This window comes from Canis lupus, chromosome 5 (genome assembly GCF_048164855.1).
Source record: "Canis lupus baileyi chromosome 5, mCanLup2.hap1, whole genome shotgun sequence".
In the NCBI taxonomy this organism is placed as follows: Eukaryota; Metazoa; Chordata; class Mammalia; order Carnivora; family Canidae; genus Canis; species Canis lupus.
The window spans coordinates 76990838-77014568 of NC_132842.1; the positions used below are offsets into that span (position 1 = coordinate 76990838).

The window sequence follows — 23731 nt, forward strand, 5'->3', positions numbered from 1 at the left end:
GAGAGAATCTTTCAGTTCATGGAATTGAGGGGAAGAGATTTCCCATATATTCCCTGCCCACCTGCCTTCCCCATTATCAGCATCCCTCACCAGAGGGGCACATACTGGCGAACCTACATTCACACGCTATAGTCGCCCAGGCTCTGTGTTCGTGTTATAGGTCACTCTTGCTGGTGTACATTCAGTGGGTTTGGATAAATGTATGATGACATACATCCGCCATTGCAGTGTCATATAGAGTAGTTTCACTGCCCTACACATCCTGTGCTCCACCTATTCATACCTTAGTTTTTGACATTCTCCAGTTCCTGGAGATAGGTCCCTCTGGAATTACCATCTCCTGTCTGGCAAGCTCACTCCTGCTGGTACCCTGACCCCAATGGCCCTTCTGTCCTTTGTTGGTCCCATCAGTTCATTTGGTCCTATTACATTTTCACTGTTCTTCACATGTTCTTGTCCATCTTTACTGAACAAGCTTAAGTTCCCTTGGCCGTGCCTGTGATTCCCGTGGCCTCTCTTGCTTTGTTCTAGTCCTAGAGCTCCATCCGGGTCATTCAGACCCTGTCTCCTCTGTGCCTTCATCTGGTCAGCTGAACAAGACTGGATAGAGAAATACGACCTTGCCGACTGGTTTCACTGTAAATCATGACCATGAAATTTAAGCGGGCCCTTAATGTTGCCTGTCTGCCCTCGCCTCGCTCACCAGATCTCAAACTGTTAATACTTGATCCCCTGTTGCCACTTTAAGATGGTGACCTTGCTTGCTATTTCAGTGAAGACACGAAACTGCCTGAAGAGAACTCCTACCACCGTACTTGCCTTCCCACCTGCCCATGCACCTGCATCCTCTGCCTGCCTGCCGGTCACCGTGCATCCACTGTTCTCCAGCGCAGCTGCTGACTTTATCCTGGATCCCCATTTTCTCTCTCTTATCCAAGAACATTGCTCTAGAATGTTTCTGCCTGTCTTTCATAACTTGTCAAATTTTCCCGTTTTTCCTGGAGCATACTCTTATCAATATGCCAACATACTTTTTCTTCCATCTTAGAAAAGAAATAGCTTGATTCCACTTTTTCTGTCAAGCCCCCCATTTGCTCTGTTTATTTATTTATATTTCACTCTATTTTTGTATTTTACTTAAATTTTATACATTTTGTATTTTCTGCTTTTTAACAGAATTGAAAAATCATTTAGTATTTGTTATCTCCCAATTCATCACCTTATTTTTTCTCTTAAACTCACCTGATAAAATTTTCACTTCCATCACTTAACAGTGCCGCTCTTCCCAGGGTGACTTCCACGTTGTGAAATATAATGGTCTGTTCTTAGCCTTCCTTTTACTTGAGCCATCAGCTTCCTGTGACAGGACTTAGCACCCTTTCTCCTTGAAAGGCTTTCTTGGCTGGGCTTCTAGGATACAATCTCCCAGTTTCCCTTTACCTTGCTGACTTTGTCTTTGTGTCCTTTGCTGCTTACTCTACATTTCCACTAGTAAAAAATATGGCCACCTTGGGGCTAAGACCTTTGACTTCTTGATTTTTCTGTACTCACACAGTTCATTGACAGTCTTACCCGAATCCTGGCTTTCTAAGCCATCCATTCATTATTGATTATAGCACAGATTTATACATTCAGCCCATTCTCTCCTGAAGTCCAGCTTTGTATATTCAGACAGCCTCTTGAATGTCTCTATTTGGATGACTAATTCATATTTCATAAATAATATGTCCCAAACTCAACTCCTGATCTTTCTTTTCAGACTGCTCCATCCAGTCATCCCTGTTTAAATTGATAACATCTCAATCCTTCTATAGATTCAGAGCAAAACCCCCAGAGTCATTTTTTTTAAAGAGCTCTTTAAGATTTGTTTATTTATTTTAGAAAACCAGTGGGAGGGGCAGAGGGAGAGGGAATAGACTCCTTGCTGAGCACAGAGCCTGATGTGGGGTTTGATCTCACAACCCTGAGATCATGACCTGAGCCGAAACCAAGAGTTGGATGTTCAGCTGACTGGGCCACCCAGGTGCCACCCCCCTGCCTCCACCTAACCCCCGGGAGCCATTCTTAATCCCTTTGTCACACCTCACAGGCAATCCAAGAGCAAATGCTGTGATTCTACTTTCAAGTGGCCAGAGTTGGACCACTTCTTACCATGTGTGGCCAGTGTCCTGGGCCGGACCATAACTGCCTTTGCCCGGATTACTGCTCTCACCCTTACCCTCTGTGGTCTGTTTTGAGCACAGCAGTCATGTTGATCTGTATCTTATTTCATAGGTTATCTATATTTTTTGTTAGTTATATAACATGTAGTGTACAAATCTTAAGTTATGTAGCTTGATGGCAGGAATCTGCCATCCATAGAACATCCCCAGGAGCCTCCTTCTGGTCATGGTCTCCCTAGAGGGTAGCCATGATCACCACGGATGAATTTTTGCCTGTTTCTCAACTATGTGTAAGTGAAACGATATAGTCCAGATTGATCCAAGTCAGAATGTGTTATTCCTTTGCTCAGAACCTTTGGATGGGTCTAGATAAGAAATCAGAGTCTTCCCTGGGGCCTCCAAGATGCTCCCACTTCATCTTCTGATTCCATCTCTCATTACTCTCCTTTTGTTCCCTCATGTCCAGCCATGCTGTCCAAAGTATGCTTTTTTAATAGTCTTTGTTTTCCGTCTTCTCTTTGCCTAGAATGTTCTCCTCTAAATATTCTTTGCTTCCTTCGAGTCTCTACTCAGGTGCTACCTTGAGGCCTACCCTGATTACCCTGTTTAAAATTGCAACCTCCTCTCAGCATCTCCCCCCACCCCTAGCCAGCTTGTTTGTCTGTTAAACTAAATTTTTTAAAAGAGCACTTTTAGATTTACAGCAAAATTAAGCAGAAGGTAGATTTCCCATATACCTCCTGCCTCCACACATGCACAGCTTGCCTTATTATTTATATACCTGACCAGAGGGGAACATTTGTTACAACTGGTGAACCCACATTGACATGTCATTATCACCAGAGTCCACAGTATACATTATGGTTCATTCTTGGTGTTATACAGTCTCTGAATCTGCACAAATTTATAATGAGATGTATTCACCATTATAGTATTATGCAGAGTAGCCTTCTTGCCCTAAAAATTCACTCTCTTTATCCCTCCCTCCTTTCTACCCCCTGATCTTTTTATTGTCTCCATAGTTTACATAATTCTGCCCTTTAAAGAACGTCATAGGACAGCCTGGGTGGCTCAGCAGTTTAGCTCCGTCTTCAGCCCAGGGCGTGATCCTGGGGTCCCGGGATCGAGTCCTGCATCGGGCTCCCTGCATGGAGCCTGCTTCTCCCTCTGCCTGTGTCTCTGCCTCTCTCTCTCTCTGTGTCTCTCATGAATAAGTAAATAAAATCTTAAAAAAAAAAAAGTCATATAGTTGGGGTCACATATCCTTTTCATATTGGGTTGTTTTACTTTTAAGCTTCCTCCTTGTCTTTTCATGGCTTGATAGCTCATTTCTTTTTAGCTAAGTAATACTCCATTATCTGTATATACCGCAGTTTGTTTATCCGTTCACCTACTGAAGGACATCTTGGTTGCTTTCAAGTGTTGGCATTTGTGAATAGAGCTGCTAGAAACCTTCGCATGCAGGTTTCATTCCTTTGGGTAAATACCAAGGAATGCTGTCGCTGCATTGTGTATGGTAAGAATGCATTTACTTGTAAGAAATCACCAAACTGTTTTCCAAAGTGAGCTGTATCATTTTGTATGTCCACTAGCAGTGGGCATTCCTTTTGTTCCACATCCTCACTAGCATTCGGTGTTGTCAGTGTTCCAGATTTTGGCCATTCTAATAGGTGTGTAGTGTATCTTCTTATTGCTTTGTGTTCCTCTGATGACATATGATGTGCAACATCTTTACATTTGCTTATTGGCATATGTATATTCCAATATACATATTCTCTGGTGAAATCTTTGTTAATGCCCATTTTTAAATCAGACTGTTTTCTTATTGTTGACTTTTTTTAAAAGATTTTATTTATTTGTTTATTTATTTATGAGACACACACAGAGGCAGAGACATAGGCAGAGGGGGAGAAGCAGGCTCCCTGCAGGGAATCTGAAATGGGACTTGATCCCAGGACCCCGGGGCCACACCCTTAGCTGAAGGCAGATGCTCAACCACTAAGCCACCCAGGCATCCAGAGTTTTAAGAGTTCTTGGCATTTTATGTTTACACTCCTTTTATCAAATGGGTCTTTTGTAGATATTTTTTCCCAGTGTGTAGTTTGTCTTTCATTCTTTTGACATTGTCTTTTAAAGAATAAAATTTTAGTGAAGTGTAGCTTACCAGTTATTTCTTTCATGGATCACACCTTTGGTGTTGTATCTAAAAAGTCATCATTATATCATACCTGAGGTCATCTGAATTTTCTCCTATGTTACCTTATTGGCATTTTATAAGTTTTATGTTTTATTTTTAGGTCTGTGATCCATTTTGAGTTAATATTTTTGAAGAGTGTAAGATCTGTGTCTAGATTCATTGATTTGCATGTGGATGTTCATTTTTCCAGCACCAGAAAAGACAAGGCTGTCTTTGCTTCATTGTTATTGCCTTTGGTTCTTTGTCAAAGTTCAACTGACTATGCTAATGTGGATCTATTTGTGGGCTCTGTTTTTTGTTCTGTTGCTTTGTGTGTTCTTTTACCAATACCACACTCTCTTGAATACTGGAGGATTATAGTAAGTCATGAGGTCAAGGAATGTCAGTCTTCCAACTTTGTTCTTCAGTATGATTTGGCTCTTTGGATCTTCCCAATCAGTGTGTTGATATCCACAAAATAATTTGCTGAGATTTTGATTGGGATTACATTGAACGTATATCTCAAATTGGAAAGAATTAACATTTGGACAATATTGAGTCTTCCTATTCATGAACATGGACTATCTCTTCATTGACTTAATACTTCTTTGATGCACCAGTTTTATAGTTTCCTTATATAGATCGTGTATATATTTTGTTACATTTATACTTAATGTAATTCTTTTTTGGGAGGTGCTAATGTAAATTGTGTGTGTGTGTGTGTTTGAAAATGATATTGTGTTTTTAACATCAAATTCCACTTGTTCATTGCTGGTATGTGGGAAAGTGACTGACTTGTAGGTTAACTTTGTATTTTGCAGCCTTACTATAATGCTTACTAGTTCCCGGAATTTTTTTTCGTTGATTAATTTCGATTTTCTAGTCATGTCGTATGCAGACAAAGACAGTTTTATTTCTTCTTTTCCTTTCTTATTTTCTTGTCTTATTGCATTAGCTAGGACTTCTAGTACAATTTTGAGACGCTGTGGTAAGAGGGGGACATCTTGCCTTGTTCTTGGTCATAGCAGGAAAGTTTTGAGTTTTCCACCAATTAAGTATGATGCTAACTGTAGATTTTTATCAAGTTGAGCAAGTTCCCTCTATTCCTAGTTTGCTGGGAGTTTTATCATGAATGGGTATTGGATTTTGTCAATACTTTGTAATTTTTAATAAGATTATGTGATTTTTCTTCTTTAGTCTGTTGATATTCTGGATTATATTAATTATTTTTGAATGTTGAGCCAGTTTTGTATATACTTGGGATAAATCCCATGTAGTCATGGTCTAAAATTCTATTTATACATTGTTTTTTTTTTTTTTTTAATTTTTTTTTTAATTTTTTTTTTTTAATTTTTATTTATTCATGATAGGCACACAGTGAGAGAGAGAGAGGCAGAGACACAGGCAGAGGGAGAAGCAGGCTCCATGCACCGGGAGCCTGACGTGGGATTCGATCCCGGATCTCCAGGATCGCGCCCTGGGCCAAAGGCAGGCGCCAAACCGCTGCGCCACCCAGGGATCCCTATTTATACATTGTTGGATTAGATCTGCTAACATTTTGTCGAAGATTTTTCATCTGTGTTCATGAGTGATTAGTCTGTAGTTTTCTTTTTCTTGTAAGATCTTTGTCTAGTTTTGGTGTTAGGGTAATGCTGGCCTCATAGAATGCTCTGGGCGGGGGGAGTATTCCCTCTGCTTCTAACTTCTGGAATTTTGTAGAAAATTGTATAATTGGTATAATTATTCTTAAGTGTGTTTTACAATTACCCATGAACCATTCAGGCCTGATGTGTTTACTGTTTTTGAAGGTTATTAATTATTAATTTCTTAAATATATACAGTCCTATTCAGATGATCTATTTCCTTCTTGTGTGCATTTTGGCAGATTGTATCTTTTAGGCAGTTTGTCCATTTCATCTAGGTTATCAAATTTGTGGGTATAGAATTTTTGATAATCCTATATTATGCTTTTAATGTCCATGGGATCTGTAGTGCCATCCTCTCTTTAACTGCTGGTATTATAATGTGTGTCTTCTTTTTTCTTCGTTAGCCTGGCTAGAGGCTTATTGATTCTGTCGATCATTTTTTTTTTTTTTTTAAGATTTTATTTATTTACCCGTGAGAGACATAGAGAGACGCAGAGATTTAGGCAAAGGGAAAAGCAGGCTCCATGCAGGGAGCCTGATGTGGGACTCGATCCGGGTTCATGCCCTGGGCCGAAGGCAGGTACTCAACCACTGAACCACCCAGGCATCCCTTATCGATCTTTTCTTTTTTTTTTTTTTTTTTTTTTTTTTTTTTTTTTTTAAATTTTTTTTTTATTTATTTATGATAGGCACACAGTGAGAGAGAGAGAGGCAGAGACACAGGCAGAGGGAGAAGCAGGCTCCATGCACCGGGAGCCCGATGTGGGATTCGATCCCGGGTCTCCAGGATCGCGCCCTGGGCCAAAGGCAGGCGCCAAACCGCTGCGCCACCCAGGGATCCCCCCCTTATCGATCTTTTCAAAGAACAACTTGATTACTACTTCAGTTTTTCTTTTCTTCAGTTTACTTTGGTTTTAATTTGCTTTTGTTTTTCTAGTTGCCTAAGATGGAAGCTTAGCTTATTGCTTGTAGATCTTTATTCTTCCTGATACATGCATTCAGTGCTATAAATGCCTCTAAACATTGCTTTTGGTACACCCCACAAATCTTGATAAAGTTGTATTTTCATTTTCTTTCAGTTCAAAATACTTAAAAAAATTTCGATTTCTTCTTCTTTGATCTATGTATTATTTAGAAGTGTGTTGTTTAATCTCCAGATATTTGAGTACTTTCCAGCTTTCTGGGATTGATTTCTAGTGTAATTCCTTTGTGGCCTGAGAGTAGATAGTATATGGTTTCTGTTCTGTTCAAGTTGTTAATTGTGTTTTCTGGCCCAGAATGTGGTCTCTCTTGGTGAATGTTCCATGTGAACTTAAGAATGCATATTCTGTTGTTGGATGTAGTACTTGATTGATTGTGTTGTTGACTTCAACTATGTTCTGATTTTCTGCCTGTTAGATCTGTCCATTTCTGACAGAGGGGTGCTGAAGTCTCCTAGCTATAATAGTGGATTCATCTATTTCTCTTTGCAATTCTGTAAGTTTGTGCCTCACAATTTTTTTTTTTTTTTTTGCCTCACATATTTTGATGCTCCATTGTTAGGTGCATATACATATTAAGGGTTGTTATATCTTCTTGGAAAATTGAGACTCCTATATCATTATGTAATGTCTGTCTTTTCCCCTCATAACTTCACTTGCTCTGAAATCCGCTGTCTGAAATTAATGTAGCTACTTCAACTTCCTTTTGCTGTGTGTATGTGTATTTTTTTTTCTTAAAGATTTTGAGAGAGAGACAGAGATAGCAAGAGAGAGGATGAGTGGGGAGGAGAAGGACAAGCAGGCTCCCCACTGAGCAGGCTCCATCCCAGACCCTGGGATCATGACCTGAGCCAAAGGCAGACACTTAACCAACTGAGCCATCCAGGCACCCCTCCAACTTCCTTTTGATTAGTTAGCATGACATATCTTTCTCTGTCCTTTAACTTTTAATCTTTTTTTTTTTTAAGATTTATTAATTTTAGAGAAAGGGCAAGGAAGGGGCAGAGGGAGAGAGAGAATCTCAAGCAGACTACCTCCTGAGCATGGAACCCAGTATGGGGCTTGATTTCATAACCCTGAGATCATGACCTGAATTGAAATCAAGAGTCAGACACTTAACCTACTGAGCAACCCAGGCGCCCCTAGTCATTATGTACTTTATTAAAATTTTAGAGTGGGTGCACTGAGTAATACATTGTATTGTTGAATCCCTATGTTGTACATCTGAGACTAATATAATGTTGTATGTTAATTATATTGGAATTAAATTTAAAGTTGGGTCCCCTGGGTGGCTCAGTTGGTGGAGGGCATGACTATTGATCTTGGGGTTGGGAGTTAGAGCCCGACCTTGGGTGTTGAGATTACTTAAAAATAAAATCTTAAAAAAATATTTTAAGTGGGTTTTTGTAAATGTATGTTTGGGTCTTAATTTTTTATCTACTCAGACCAGTCTCTCTCACTTGGTATATTTAGACTGTTGATATTTATTTATTTATTTATCTTAAAATATTAATTAATTAATTCATTCATTCATTCATTTATGATAGACAGAGAGGAGGGAGAAGCAGGCTCCATGCCGGGAGCCCGATACGGGACTCGATCCTGGGACTCCAGGATTGCACCCTGGGCCAAAGGCAGGCGCTAAACTGCTGAGCCACCCAGGGATCCCCTAGACTGTTGATATTTAAAGTGATTATATGCTCTTGTGTTTTTGTTCCTTTTTTTTTAAACATCTGTACTTTTATTTTATTTAAGATTTTATTTTTTTTTAATTCATGAGAGACACACAGAGAGAGAGAGAGAGGCAGAGACACAGGCAGAGGGAGAAGCAGGCTTCATGCAGGGAGTCCGACGTGGGACTCGATCCCTGGTCTCCAGGATCACACCCCGGGCTGCAGGCGGTGCTAAACCGCTGCGCCACCAGGGCTGCCCGTTTTGTTCCTTTTTGTCTTTTTTTCTGCCTTTTGTGGTTTTAACTGAGCATTTTATATGGATCCAGTTTCTGTCCTAAGCATATCAATTAAAACTTTTTTTTTTTTTTTTTTTTTTTTGTGTTTGACCTAGAGTTGCAGTGTAGATTTATAGGTAGTACATGTACCTTATAATAAAGTGTTTCTAGTTCTCATGTGTCCCTTGTACCATTGCGGTCATTAATTTTATTTATATTTAAGCTACAGCCATTGAATACATTGTTATTATTTTGAACAAACTATTATCTGTTAGATCAATTGAGAGTAATAAAAATGAAAAATGCCATTTTACTTTTACTTTAATGCTCTCCTTTTCTTTATGTAGTCTGAATTTTTTTTTTATTAAATATTTTATTTATTTATATTCATGAGATACACAGAGAGAGAGAGTGAGAGAGAGAGAGGCAGAGACACAGGCAGAGAGGGAGAAGCAGGCTCCATGTACAGAGCCTGACACAGGACTCCACATCCTGGGTGCAGGCGGCGCTAAACTGCTGCGCCACCAGGGCTGCCCTGTAGTCTGAATTTTTATATTATTTTTCTGCTCACTGATGAACTCTTTTAACATTTCTGGCAAGCTAGGTTTATTGGCAGTGGATCTCAGTTTCTATTTGTCTGAGAAAGTGTTTATTTTTCCTTTATTTCTCAAGTGGTATAGAAGTTTTTTCGTGTTTGCAGGGTACAGAATTGTAGATTGGTGGCTTCCCCCCCGACCTCCCTCCCAACATTTTAAATATTTCACTCCGCTGACTTCTGGCTTGCATAACTTCTGAGAAGACAGATGTAATTCTTGTCTTTGTTCCTCTATTGGTAAGGTTGTTTTTTCCCTGTGGGTCTTTCAAGATTTTTTCCATATCTTTGATTTTCTGCATTGTGAATTTGATATGTCTAGTGTTGGGTTTTTGTTTTTTCTTTTATCTTTTTGGCATTTATCCTGCTTGGTGTTATTTGGTATCTGACGCTAATTTTTGGAAATTCTCAGTCATTGCTTCAAATTTTTTTCTTCTTCCATGATTCCTGTTACATGTTATACCTTTTGTAGTTGTCTTTCTTTTTTTTAAAAGTTTCTTTACTTTTGAGGTTTGGAAGTTTCTATTGATGACATACCCTCCTCAAGCTCAGAGGTTTTTTTACCCAGCTCTGTTAGTCTATTAATGAGATAAAGGCATTATTTATTTGTTACAATGTTTCTGATTTTAACTTTTTTTTTATTCCTAGAATTTCCATTTCTGTTCTTGTATGATGTCTACTTTTTCCATTAGAGCCCTTAGCATATTAATCATAGTTTTAAATTTTTGGTAATTCCAACATCTCTGCCATATCTGAGTCTGGTTCTGATGCTTGCTCTGTTTCTTCAAACTTCCTTTTTTGCCTTTTAGTATGCCTGGTAATTTTTTGATGAAAGCAGGACATGATGTCCTGGATAGAAAGAACTGAGGTAAGTAGGCCTTTATTGATGGCCTTCTCCCCTTCTTCTCTCAGACTCTCATGCTCCCCCAAACTCCCATGCCCCTTAGGTGATACAGGATGGCTAAAGGGAGCTGGAGTTGGGTATTTCCCTTCTTGCAGGCTCGGTTTGAAAATGCTTGCTTTAACCCTCCCCCTGCTGGGTGCTCAAGGGAGTTTTCTCTCATCTTCACTGTGAGAACCTTGTACAGCTCTTGGAGGTAAAGTCCACAAAATGCAGTGCATCCCTCTAAGATTGAAACTGCCTCATGTTCTTAATCTGCAGAGTTGTCCACACTGGGCCTCTAGCAATTTGTCAATTGTAGTTATAGGTTTTCCTACCCTGGTGCCGATTCCCACAGATACTCGTGAGTTTCTGTTCTGTTAGATTATGATTCCCTGCATCCACTTGTCTAACTTTTTGAGAAGTGGATTTTGTGGCCTCATTTCTCTCATGGATTTTCAAACTGTTCAGCTTTTTATATGTTAAGACACAGTGATGACTTCCTGACGTGCTAGACCAGAAACTGGAAGTCAGCCCTACCTTCTGTATGCTTTTTACTTCTCTCCTGCCTTAAGATTTTTTTTATTGTGGTAAAAATGCATAACCTAAAATATATTCACATTGTTGTGCAAACCAATTTTTTATCTAGCATCACTGAAATTCCATACCCGTTAAACAACAGTTCCTACTTCCCCTCTCCAACCCTGTGGCATTTACCATTCTGCTGTTTCTATGGATTTGAATATTCTAGGTACTTCATATGAGTAAAATCATAAAGTATTTGTCTTTTGTGACTGGATTGTTTCACTTAGCACAGTGTCCTCAAGCTTCACCCGGGTTATACTGCATGTCAGAGTCTCCTTTTTAAAGACTAATATTTCACTTTAACATATACTACATTTTGTGTTTCCATTCATCCATTGATGGACACTTGGGTTGTTTCCACTTCTTGGTCGTTGCAAATAGCGCTGTTGTGAATATAGATAGGTATGCAAATATCTCTTCAAGATTGTTTTGAATTTTTGTTCTTATACCCAGGAGTGAGACTGCTGGGTCATATGGTAATTCTATCTTTAATTTTTTTGAGGAGCTGCCATACTGTTTTCCATAGCAGCTTTTCCATTTTATTTTCCCACCAACAATCATGAGCATTCCAGTTTCTCCATATTCTCACCAACACTTGTTTTTTTGATAGTAACCATCCTGATGTATATGAAGTGATCTCTCTCATTGTGATTTTGATTTGCATTTCCCCAATGATTAATGATATCAAGTATCTTTTCATATGCTTGTAGGCCACTTGGATATTATCTTTGGAGCAATGTCTGTTCAAGGCACTTGCCCTTTTTTATATTTTTTTAATTTATTTTTTATTTTTTTAAAGATTTTATTTATTTATTCATGAGAGTGTATACACACAGAGAGAAAAAAGCAGAGACACAGGCAGAGGGAGAAGCAGGCTCCTCACAGGGAGCCCGATGTGGGACTCGATCCCGGGTCCCCAGGGTCATGCCCTGGGCTGACGGTGGCACTAAACCGCTGAGCCACCCAGGCTGCCCCACTTGCCCATTTTTAAATCATGTTATTTGTTAAGTTGTAGGAGTTCTTTTATATATATTCTGCTTATTAATGTCTTATTAGATATATAATTAGCAGTTACTCTTAACAAGGTCTAAGGTTAGTTATAATTAACTCTGTCTTCTTCCCCCAAACTACAGCTTCTTAAGAACACTTGAATTCTGATTTCTTTATGACTTACATATTATTACCCAGCATTTAGGTTTATCCTGCCCTACCCCCTCCTGTCCCCAATTAACTTTTGTTTATTGTTTAACTGAACCAGTGCTTGTTTGGGTTAATTTCTTTGCTTTCCATTCCTTCTTGCATATCATGCCTGTCTTAAGTGAAAGATTTATTTTTCTGAGAGGGTGTGTGTGCATGAGTAGGGAAAGGGGTAGATGGAAAGGGAAAGCAGATTCCTTGTTGAGCGTGGTGCCCAAAATGAGGCTCGATCCCACAACCCTGAGATCATGTCCTGAGCCAAAATCAAGAGTCCAATATTCGACCGACTGGTCCACCCATGTGCCCCAGTTTCTATATTCTCAATTATCATAAATCCATAAATAGCTTTTTCAGTGAAGGTGTGTTACTAATGAATACTTAGGTTTTTATTTCCCTTTTTTTTGTTCTGAAAGAGTTTCTAATTGTACCTTCTTTCATAGTTTCACAGGGTATCTTCTTCTAGGTTATGATTATTTTCTCTTAGAACTTTAAAAGTCTTACCATGTCTTTTATTTGACACAAGTTTCTGAGAATCTACTTCATTTTTTACTTCATAGAGTACATATATATTTTTCCTTCTTGTTGCTTCTCTTAGTGGTATTCTCCTGTATCCTTACTATGTGTCTAGGTGCAGATTTAACTTTGTCCCTGCTTGGTTGGGACTTTGCTTCCTAAATATGAAGCTCCCTATCTTTCATCAACTCTTTTTTTTTTTTAATTTTTATTTATTTATGATAGTGACACAGAGAGAGAGAGAGAGAGAGAGAGAGAGAGAGAGAGAGAGGCAGAGACATAGGCAGAGAGAGAAGCAGGCTCCATGCACCGGGAGCCCGATGTGGGATTCGATCCCGGTTCTCCAGGATCGCGCCCTGGGCCAAAGGCAGGCGCCAAACCGCTGCGCCACCCAGGGATCCCTCTTTCATCAACTCTTGAAAATACTAGTAGCTCTTCAAATATTGCGTCCCCCCATTCTCTCTATTCCTTCCTTTTGTTAAATGTGTTAATTTTATTCCCCATCCATTAACCTTTCTTTCTTTGGAAGATTTTATTTATTTGAGAGAGATGGTGAAAGAGCATGAGCAGAGAAAGAGGGAGAAGTAGGCTTCCCCACTGAGCAGGGAGCCCCATGTGGGGCTCGATCCCACGACCCTGAGATCATGACCTGAGCCAAAGGCAGCCATTTAACCAACTGAGTCACCCAGCTGCCCCCTTGCCCCTTTTTAAAAGTAGGCCTAATGCCCTTTATGGGGCCCAGGGTGGGTCTTGAACTCATGACTCTGAGATCAAGACCTGAGCTGAAATCAACAGTTGGGGGCTTAACTGACTGAGCCACTAATTAGCTTTTCTTTCACAAAATCTTTTAAGTTTGTGCTGCCCTTTGTAATCTCCGTATATCTCTTCTCAGCCACTGTACTTTTCACTTGCATCTAATTTGCCATTTTTCTTTCCATTTCTAGTGAAGAAGTTTGGTTAATTTTAAAATCTTCTGATCTTTGTTGACACCATCTTTTTCTTGTCTCCTGGTTTGTCACCTTTAAACACTGGAATGCAGGGGATCCCTGGGTGGCGCAGCGGTTTGGCGCCTGCCTTTGGCCCAGGGCGTGATCCTGGAGACCCGGGATCGAATCTCACATCGGGCTCCCGGTGCATGGAGCCTGCTTCTCCCTCTGCCTATGTCTCTGCCTCTGTCTCTGTGACTATCATAAATAAATAAAAATTAAAAAAAAAAAAAACTGGAATGTGCTTAATTTCTGGTCTTTAATCTATCTTACAAACCTTGGTTCTTATTGATATAAATAGTAAAAGATTGGTCCTTATGTGTTTTGTAACTTAGAATAGTAAACCCAAGGTGCAGCAGGACTTTATCTGTGGGAACTCTCGTGTGACCTGGGTAGAGAGAGTGTCTCTCAGGAGTATTTTGTTGACCTCTGCTAGGTTTCCCAGGGATTTTGCCAGGCTGAGACCATTTTAGGTTAGATTCTCAGTGAGGACAAGTTGATACTATATCACTCAAGGCAGGGTAAATTTGAACTCAGAACTCGGATGAAGGCACACCCAAAATTATAGATTCTCTAGGGGTCTAACCCTTTCTTTCTCCTCTCATGGAGCCTAGGTCCTGTTATCTCCCTAATGTCAAGAGGTGATTTTTCTTAGAGTCTGCCATGAGAAATGAGGCATTCTTTTACGCCTTTTTGCCATGTGGCCGCTGGTGACATTCTTCATTAGGATAAAACTAGGTAATCACCTAAGTATCCACCTTAAAGCACCAGGGTGTTCCTGCAGGATTACTGAAATTCATTCATTTAACAAATTTGAGCGCCTGTGTTCCAGGCACAAGAATTACTACACCTGGGAGCTGAAGTACAGGTTTGAGATTTGCCCCCTGACATGCTTTCTGCTTTCCTTCTATAGACTGATAATGGTCTCCGGCTGCCCAAGAAGGTTGTGGATGCCAAGAGAAAGGTAACCATTTCTCATCTCCTCGAGTGGAACTGGATGTCTCTAGGAGCCCGTGCCGGCTGGCAGTAGACATGGCTGAGTTTACAAGCTACAAGGAGACCGCCTCCAGCCGCCACCTGCGGTTTAAGTTACAGAGTCTAAGCCGCCGCCTCGATGAGCTGGAGGAAGCCACAAAAAACCTCCAGAAAGCAGAGGATGAGCTCCTGGATCTCCAGGACAAGGTGATTCAGGCAGAAGGCAGCAACTCCAGCATGTTGGCAGAGATTGAAGTGCTGCGCCAGCGAGTGCTGAGAATTGAAGGCAAAGATGAGGAAATTAAGAGAGCAGAGGACCTGTGTCAACTGATGAAGGAGAAGCTGGAAGAGGAAGAAAACCTCACCCGGGAGCTGAAATCTGAGATCGAGCGGCTTCAGAAACGAATGGCTGAACTGGAGAAGCTGGAGGAGGCCTTTGGCAGGAGTAAGAATGACTGTACTCAACTGTGTCTGAGTCTGAATGAGGAGAGAAACCTGACAAAGAAGATCTCCTCTGAGCTGGAGATGCTCAGGGTCAAAGTGAAAGAACTGGAATCTTCTGAGGACCGCCTAGATAAAACTGAACAGAGTTTAGTGTCAGAGTTAGAAAAGCTGAAGTCGTTAACTCTGAGCTTTGTAAGTGAGAGAAAATACTTGAATGAAAAGGAGAAAGAAAATGAGAAACTGATAAAAGAGCTCACTCAGAAACTGGAGCAGAACAAAAAAATGAACCGAGATTATACAAGGAATGCTTCTAATCTTCTGGAAAGGAATGACCTACGGATTGAGGATGGGATCTCCTCCACACTGCCGTGCAAAGAATCAAGAAGGAAGGGCACGCTGGACTATCTAAAGCAGGTAGAGAATGAAACAAGAAACAAATCAGAAAATGAAAAGAACCGAAATCAGGAAGACAACAAAGTTAAAGATCTTAACCAAGAGATTGAGAAACTTAAGACACAAATCAAACATTTTGAATTTTTGGAAGAGGAGCTTAAGAAAATGAGGGCCAAAAATAATGATCTTCAGGATAATTACCTAAGTGAACAAAATAAAAACAAACTTCTAGCCAGCCAGCTGGAGGAGATCAAGCTACAAATCAAGAAGCAGAAAGAGTTAGAGAATGGGGAGGTAGAAGGAGACGAGGCTTTCCTGTCCAGCAAAGGGAGGCACGAGAGGACTAAGGTGAGAGGCCACGGGAGTGAGGCACCTGCATCCAAACACACGCCCCGGGAACTGTCCCCTCTGCATAAGCGGGAGAGGCATCGCAACAGGGAGTTCGCTCTCAACAATGAAAACTATTCTCTGGGCAACAGGCAGGTTTCCTCTCCCAGTTTCACCAATAGGAGGGCAGCCAAAGCTTCCAACATAGGGGCAGTAGCGGACAGTGGGACTCAGGAGACAAGGAGAACTGAGGATCGATTTGCACCTGGCTCTTCTCAGAGTGAAGGGAAGAAGTCCAGGGAACAGCCATCAGTGCTTAGCCGCTACCCGCCAGCTGCTCAGGAGCACAATAAAGTTTGGAAGGGTACTCCCAAGCCAGGTACTGACAGTGGGTTGAAGGGAAAAGTGGAGAAGACCACACGAACATTTAGTGACCATAGCACCCAGGGATCTGTTCCCAGTGACATACTGGGTAGAGCTGACAAGGCTTCTGACACCTCCACTGAGGCCCCCTTTTGCAAGAGGGGGCCGGTACCTGGCAATGGAAGTCCATTAACTCAGGCCTCAGACTGTGGCAGTCCTAAGGCAGTTGGAACTCTGGCCTCATCTCGAAGATCTTCCTCAGAAGGGCTCTGCAAGGGCAAAAAGGCTGCTAGTGGCCCAGAGGCTGATACCAGTTTCCCAAATTCCAAGCCTCCACTTTTATCAAAGTATCCTTATAGCTCCAGAAGCCAAGAGAACATCCTTCAGGGCTTTTCAACCCCAAATAAAGAAGGTGTTGACCAACCCGTAGCAGTTGTGATGGAAGACAGCAGTCAGCATGAGGCCCTTCGGTGCCGAGTCATCAAGTCCAGTGGCAGAGAGAAGCCAGACTCAGATGATGATGTGGATGTGACATCTCTTGTCACTGCCAAGCTGGTAAACACAACCATTACTCCAGAGCCAGAACCCAAACACCAATCCAACTCTAGGGAAAAAGCCAAATCCCGAGGAGGACTTAAAACCTCCCTCTTTGAGAATGATAAAGATGTTGGGACAGAAAATGAATCTATGAAAACTGTCAGAGCCTCCACCAATGCCACAGAGTTCCCAGATGCCAATGGTGCTGGGGTAAAAAGCCAACGGCCCTTCAGCCCCAGAGAGGCCTTGCGGTCTAGAGCCATCATCAAACCTGTCATCATTGATAAGGATGTGAAAAAAATCATGGGAGGATCTGGAACTGAGGCCACAACGGAGAAGCAGAAATCCACCTCCAAGCCAGGGCCAAACAAGGTGACAAGCAGCATAACTATCTACCCCTCTGACAGCAGCAACCCTAGATCCACCCCAGGTGAGGCCCCGCGGGAGAGGCACACATCCACCAGCAACATCCAGGTGGGGCCAGCAGAGCTCACGTCAGTTAGCAACCACGTCAGCTCCCCCTTTGAGCTATCCATTCACAAACATGACATCGCCCTACAGTTCACAGAAGCTGAAAGAATGGGAGATGGACCCCTGAAGAACAGGCCAGAAACAGTGGTCTCTCGGAGCAGCATTATCATCAAGCCATCAGATCCTGTGGAGAGAAATAGCCATGCACCCCCAGCGGAGACAATCAGGTGGAAAAGCCATAGTGCCCCTTCAGAAGTGGGCTCTTCAGATGCCAGACATGTTACTGTGCGGAACACCTGGAAGAGTAGGCGAGACTTGAACTCTTTAGAAGACCCCCCAACTCGAATAGGTAGAAATGTGGAAGCTACCAATGCTTACACCCAGAGGGCCGCCACAGACTGTTCAGACCTTGGACAGTCCAGGTTGCACCTTGGTGAGCAGGGCACTCAAAGGGCAGGAAATTCAGGGGATGCCCCCGAGCTCGCCTCCAGAAGGACCCAGAGTAGTCTCACCGTGTCTGAGGTGCTCACTCGTCGGAATCGGGTGGGAGACGCCGCCACGGCTGCAGCCTGGAACCACTCGACAGGCGCGGTGAGCCCCACTGCTCCCCCTCTCTCCCTGGGCCCATCCTCTCTCCCTCCTCTCCTCCCGCTGTCCCTTCCTCTGGCCGCTGTGGCCCAGGGCTGGGAAATACTGGGTAGAGCTGGGCTGCTCGGAGAACTGCTGAAAATAAGGTGGGGTTAGCCTTGAAGGATGAAGTACACTGAAGAAGGTATTTTGGTAGAGAAGCAGCAGGAGTTTCCAAAACCCTCTCTCCCAGTTTGTCTCTTTCATCTGTGAAGGCCACACAAAAGGAGGTCTGGCCTCTGTTCTCTGGGTTTGCCAGGGGAGCCAAAGGCACTCCCTCCCCTTGAAGCCCCACAGAGCAGCGCCTAGAAGCTCCAGGGAAGCTGCAGCCCCTGGGGAGCTCTGGGCGAGGGCAGCCCTGACCTTTCTGTGGTGCGTAGAGCTGAGAGCCAGGGAAGGGGTTCCCACAGCAGAGCTCTGCCAGCTGCTGGACGCGGGGGATGCAGGGAGCGAGGGCTCATTCGGGGCCTACTTTACATGCTTTGTGCCCACGTCACCTTCTTCTGCCCCAGACACCCGTCCAAGTCCTTCTATTCTCTGTCTGAGGGCAGGGCTGATACAGTGCGGCTCGTGACAGGAGAGAGCAATCCACGACCACCTCCTCATCTGAGGGTCAGAACAGCACCTGAAGGGGAAGCCTCTGGGAGGGTCTTAGATATGGAGCCTACGAGGATGTAAGACGTTTTGGACTTAGACATGGTTTCCTTCTTTTTGAAAAGCAGGTGATGGTGTATTAGCTTGAACCATTCTGTAAGTCCTTACAGGGTGCTCAGCCTCTGACCAAGCACTTGCACACCAGCTCAGTTTCCCAAGAGCCCTGCGGGCAGGTATTAGCCTCATTTCTTAGATACGGAAACTAAAGGTCAGAGACACCAAGTACCGAACCCAACACCGCCCAAGTGAATTACTGGAAGAGCTAAGATTTGAATCCAAGGTTCCTCCTAGTTTGGAATCCAGTGCTTTCTACCCTGCACCCTGACCCTCTCATTCATACTGTTCTACATTCTTTGATCTGCATTTGCTCAAAGGACCAGAGAGGACAGTGGAAAGGCAGAGTTCTGGTAGAAGAGGAGTGAAGACAGAGAGAGAGGTGTGTAGGTCTCTGAGGCTGTGGCTGTCAGAGAGCGAAGTGGGGGGGCTTAGGTATGGGACCTGAAGGGGAAGGCACCTGGCTTTTTGGTAGTTGGGAAGAAGGAAAAGCATGGTCTGGCTTCCTTTTTTTAGTATACTTCCTTGTTCCCCAAGCAGGGAGATGGCTCCCCCCAGGAAGCGTGCAGCCTGCACGTGCAGAGCTCAGGGACTGCCAGGCCCCGAGTCACGGGGCCAGCCGATGCCCCGTCCTACCCTACGAGCCCCAGCAGCTTCAGGGCGTCGTCTACCCTAGTTTCCAAGGAGTGTGTAAGTCAGCCTGTCCTCAGACCAAAACAAGTCTTTGTAGTTAGGGTATGGTCAGCCTACACTGTACTCCCTGCCAGGCTGGAGAGGACCCCTGGGGTAGGGAGCGAGCAGTCTTGTTACCCACTGCTGTCCTCCACAGCTCACTTCTGTCCTTTTTGGCACAGGAGGAGGGGGACGACTGCACACTCGGTGTCCACAGGCGACTGCACAACTCCCTGGAGCGATCTGAACTGCCTGCAAAGCAGGGGCCGCTGGAGCCTGGGCGAGCCCGGGCCGAGGAACGGTTACGGCCGGCCAGGCCCTGCGCTGAGGACAACTGAGCCGGCTGGGTGAGGTCTGCGGTCTCCTGTGCTCCTGCTTCTCTGCTCTCCTGCCTTCCTGCCCTATGAAGGATGCGAGGCCAGTTGACCAGGCTAGACTAGGCCGGGCCTTGGCTGGGAGACGCCGGCAGACCAGGCTATGGCTCGGGTCGTCTTGCCAGTTGGCCAGAGGGAATCAGAAACTACAAGCTGGACAAAGTCACCCAGGCCCAGCCTTCCCTGATGCATGAGTCCTCTCTCCTTGTTCTTGTCCCCAGGTCGGATGGGCCCCTCTGGCCCCCGGGTGGGGAAAGATACAGAAGCCCCTTGTATCCTCACCACCCAGCAGCAGCTGAAAGCTCCTCTCTGCTCCTCGGGGGGGTCGGAGGGCAGCCCCTTCAGTGTGGTTAGTTTCTTAGTCTCCTCACCGCATTGGTTCACTCCTTGTTTGCTCTAGGGGCCCAAGTACCCACGAGACTTAGCAGCCACCAGCTCCACCTGGGAGGCTTCCACTCCTTTCCCCTTTGGAGTTCCTCAGCCTGGGACAGCAGAAGAGGTCTGTGCTGCCTCTAAGAGACTATAGGACCAAGCTGTAGGCTGAAGCTTCTCTGACATAGCCCCCCGGCTGATGCTTTCCTGGGGGCAGAGCACACGGGTACCCACCTATTAGAATGATGTCCTATTCCCCTCGCCCCCGGCTCTCTGCTCACCTTCCAAAGGCACCTGGAAGCGCATAAGCCTCACGCATCTCCTTTCCTGGGCACCAGTAATGCTGCTGGCACTGCCCCGCTCCTCTCCTGTGGCGGGAGACTTCAGGCCAACTCCGTCATTTCCGCCATCAGAATACTCCTGGACTGAACTGGGCCTGACCCAGCGTACTCTGCCTTCTAGAAAGGGCCCAGCAAGGGGGAAAGTGGGCAGGAAGAAGTGTTTCCCGTCACTCCACAAAGCAATATTTCCATGAAAGGCATGGACTTTGTCCCTCTTCCTTCATCCCCTGTGGAGGAGGTCTCGCACTTTACCAAGCTGATGCATTCCTACAGAAGTGGGCCTTGGTTTCTGCAAACTGTCATTACGATGACTTCACTGGTGGAAAGGTAGTAAATGCCCACTGAGGGCCCCAGGTTTATACAGTGCATAGTGCAGCAAACCTTTCAGGAAGCCACATAAACAAAAATTAATTTCCTTATACCAGTCACGGCAGGGGTGGGGGTGGGGGGTTAAAAAGAAACATTTATTCTTGGCACTGCTTTTTGGCTACCACTCTCAGTTCAAAGAAGGGATCCCTCTTCAATGGCTAGATGCTGTTCCTTCGTAGTGAAAGAGCATTACTAGGAGTCAGGAAGGCTGTATGGCTCTGGGCAAGTCGCTGTCCCCTTGGGGCCTTAGTTTCCTTAGCTATAAAACAAATTCTTTGAAATGGTCTCTGAGGGTCCTAAATTTGGCATTCTGGGATTATTCTGTTTACACTGTCCTGTGGGTGGGGAGGTGGTGATTCTTTTAGAAGGTAGCATCCAGATGGGTTTGGGGAAGGTGTGCCCTCCCCCCCCTTTCCTGGGCCTTATTTTTTCCACATTTTAACATGAGGATGAACCAGGAGAAGCTCCCTTGGGCTTGTTCTTCTAGTCTGTAAGATAAGAGATTAGATGGCTTCTGTAGCCCTTTCGGCGCCAGCCTTGCCCACTTGCCACACAGTGTCCCCTGGCTTTCAGGACACAAGTTGGCCATCTCGTGTTGCTGTGCTTCATGAGCCATCTTCCCGGCCCACACTCCGTGTGGGAACCAGCTTTCACTCTGCCCGTGTCTGCCATCAGACCCAGGGCACACCTGGCTTCCTTTCAGGGATGGGAATGTTTTTGTGCCTACTTCCATTTTCTGGAGTTTTGCCAGTCTAAGAGCCTTGCCATGTAGCTGATCTTTTCTCCACAATGCTGCCTCAGATGCTCAGTTTAAGACGCTGTTTTCAAAATATCTTTCTGCTGCTTCTCCTGGATCACTGGCCAGAAACTCACTTGCCTAAGGCTGCAACCTCACGTGTAGCCTCCCCTGCCATTCTTCACTGGTTGGCAATCTTGAGAGTCCAAAGGAGATGGACCTTTGCAGGGGTCGTCTGAGGTTATAGGAAACCAAGTCTGTGGCTCTTCTCTACTGGTGGAAACAAAAGGGTGCCAAGCCATGCCTACAAAGATTTCGCCAATAATTCTTGTCTTTGGGCGTTGGAGCCCTGGATTCTGGTGCTGTAGCTCCTGGTGCCAAAGTCTGGATCTTTCTGTGTTGCAGCAGCACCAACACCTGCCACTACCCAAAATGCTCTGTGGAAGAGGGACAGCTGTGGAACCCTCTGGTCAGGGGCTGCTATCTTAAAATCTGAGTGCAATAGGGTTTGATTGTAACAATTATTTCAGGATAAATATTATGTTTCCTTAATCTGCATACTTTCTAGAACCATTGTAAAATAGATTTTATTTTTAAATGTCCTCAGCATTGCAGGAGATACCTTTTTAATAGCAAATGAAGGCTGGAGGCTTCGTTCCTCTGGGTTTCGAATGGCTGGCAAGGCTGGCTCTCAGATTCCAAAGTTGGAAGGCACCTTTCTGAAAAGCAACCTCTGTGTGACCATCTAGACCTCACTGTCAGGGGTCCTGGTGGAAATTTCCACATGAAGGGGAGACCTGGTAATCAAATAGCTGTCCACTCAACCAAGTACTCCCACTGTCCCTGCCAACAAACCTACTTTTCTGACAAACCTCTGCTGCAGTGTGGCTATAACTCCAGGTTTCACCTGCAGGTGGACAGTTGTGGGAGGGCTTCCTAATGAGCCCGTGGTTAGAGTAATTGAGGTGGCTGAATGCCAGAGGCCGGTCTCTCACCACTCTGGTATGAAAAACCACTAGAGAGAAAGCTGCAGGGATGGTAGGCAAAGAAGCCATGGCTGTTTTTGCATTGGAGTGGCAACGAAACAGCCTGGGTTGAAGGGATCTGCAGTAGAGGCGACGACTCCAACCTCAGCCACAGGCGAGTCTGCACAGAAATCCTGCGCCCCTCATGGGGTGTGGGGAGGCTCTGTTGATCTTGGACCTGTCATCCTGGGGAAGTTTTAGTGCTTTACATTTAGTGGGTTAGTGCCAAGTGCTACCACTTCCCAGTAAAAGTGCAGGGGCCAGCCTTGGGGTCCCTAGCCGCCTCTGTTGATGTGGGGTTTGTTGTGGTCACTCTGACAGGACTGCTTTGGAAGAGCTGCTTTTAGGGATTATCTCTTGACTACCCCGGGTGGGGCTCAGGGTTCTCCTCAAAGCCTCACAACCAAGATCATAGGAAAGGAGCCCTATTTTCCTGCTGCTTCACAGCTCAGAACATGTATTGAATGGAATGTATTTTTAAGAGAATAAAGTCTATTTTTTTGTATTTTAAAGATTGGGAGGGCTGGGGAAGTAGCCCTCAAAAAACTGTTAATGCATTACAGGCCCCTTTGCAGGGGGGCGTCAGTAGCTGTCAGTCCACATCTGCTTGTTCAGGCAGGTGCTCTGGTCTCACCCCTGCCCCCTTGGAGTCCAGGTGTGGCAGCTTCTACATTCCCACTCCAAGCATGGGACCGAGGAGGCCGGACCCTGTGGCTGGAAACCAGGGCGAAGCCATGAGCAGTGACTCGGGGCTCCTTGGGTGCATGTGTATAGTGGAAGCTGCCTGTCTGCATGTATCCTCTGGCTCGAATGCTGTCTGTTGGCTCCGCAGCACAATATGTAACCAATAAAGCTCCCTAGTTTCCATGGGCTGTGTGTGTGTGAGTCAGTGATGCCATTTTGTTGTCGTCATCTGAGTTCAGCTGCTGTCTGTGCACCGGTGCAGCTAGTATAGCTCACTGTGTTTTATTTAAAATAACTGGCTAATTAGTGATGCTGGAAGGACTGGAAACATGCTGGGGCTTGGGAAGGGATACGCCTAGCACCCACATGACTGGATTTAAACGTAGCAATGAAACAGTTGCTAGGATTCTTGGTTTTAGGCTTGTCTGCTGTCACACACGAAAACAGTGACCTGTCTCAAGGGGCCATTTATTTTAAAAACAAGGTTTTAAAGCACCTAACCCACCTGAGGCAACAATATTGATGGCAGAGCTGGGATTCAAATGCAGGTCACAGGCCAAAAGCCATGTACTTTCCACTGCGTGCTATTCTCAGCTCTATACCACTTGCCCTGATCCTGGTGTGCAGATTCCCCCCATTGCTGTTAGT

At 44.4% G+C, this 23731-nt stretch overlaps 1 protein-coding gene across 12 annotated transcripts in view; it reads left to right on the forward strand.

Moving 5' to 3' along the window:
- LUZP1 (leucine zipper protein 1) overlaps positions 1 to 23269 on the forward strand; it is a 90475-nt gene extending 67206 nt beyond the window's left edge. For 10 of the 12 annotated variants that reach the window (XM_072827877.1, XM_072827878.1, XM_072827876.1 and 7 more), the window contains 2 exons: positions 14579 to 17766; positions 19365 to 23269. In XM_072827877.1, coding sequence (XP_072683978.1) covers positions 14698 to 17766; positions 19365 to 19520 — 3225 coding nt within the window. In that variant the 5' untranslated portion in view covers positions 14579 to 14697 and the 3' untranslated portion in view covers positions 19521 to 23269. Of the gene's footprint in view, positions 1 to 14578; positions 17767 to 18830; positions 18893 to 19364 lie in introns of all 12 variants that reach the window. The other 2 variants (XM_072827888.1, XM_072827886.1) reach the window with 2 other exon arrangements.
- The last annotated feature ends 462 nt before the right edge of the window (positions 23270 to 23731 follow it).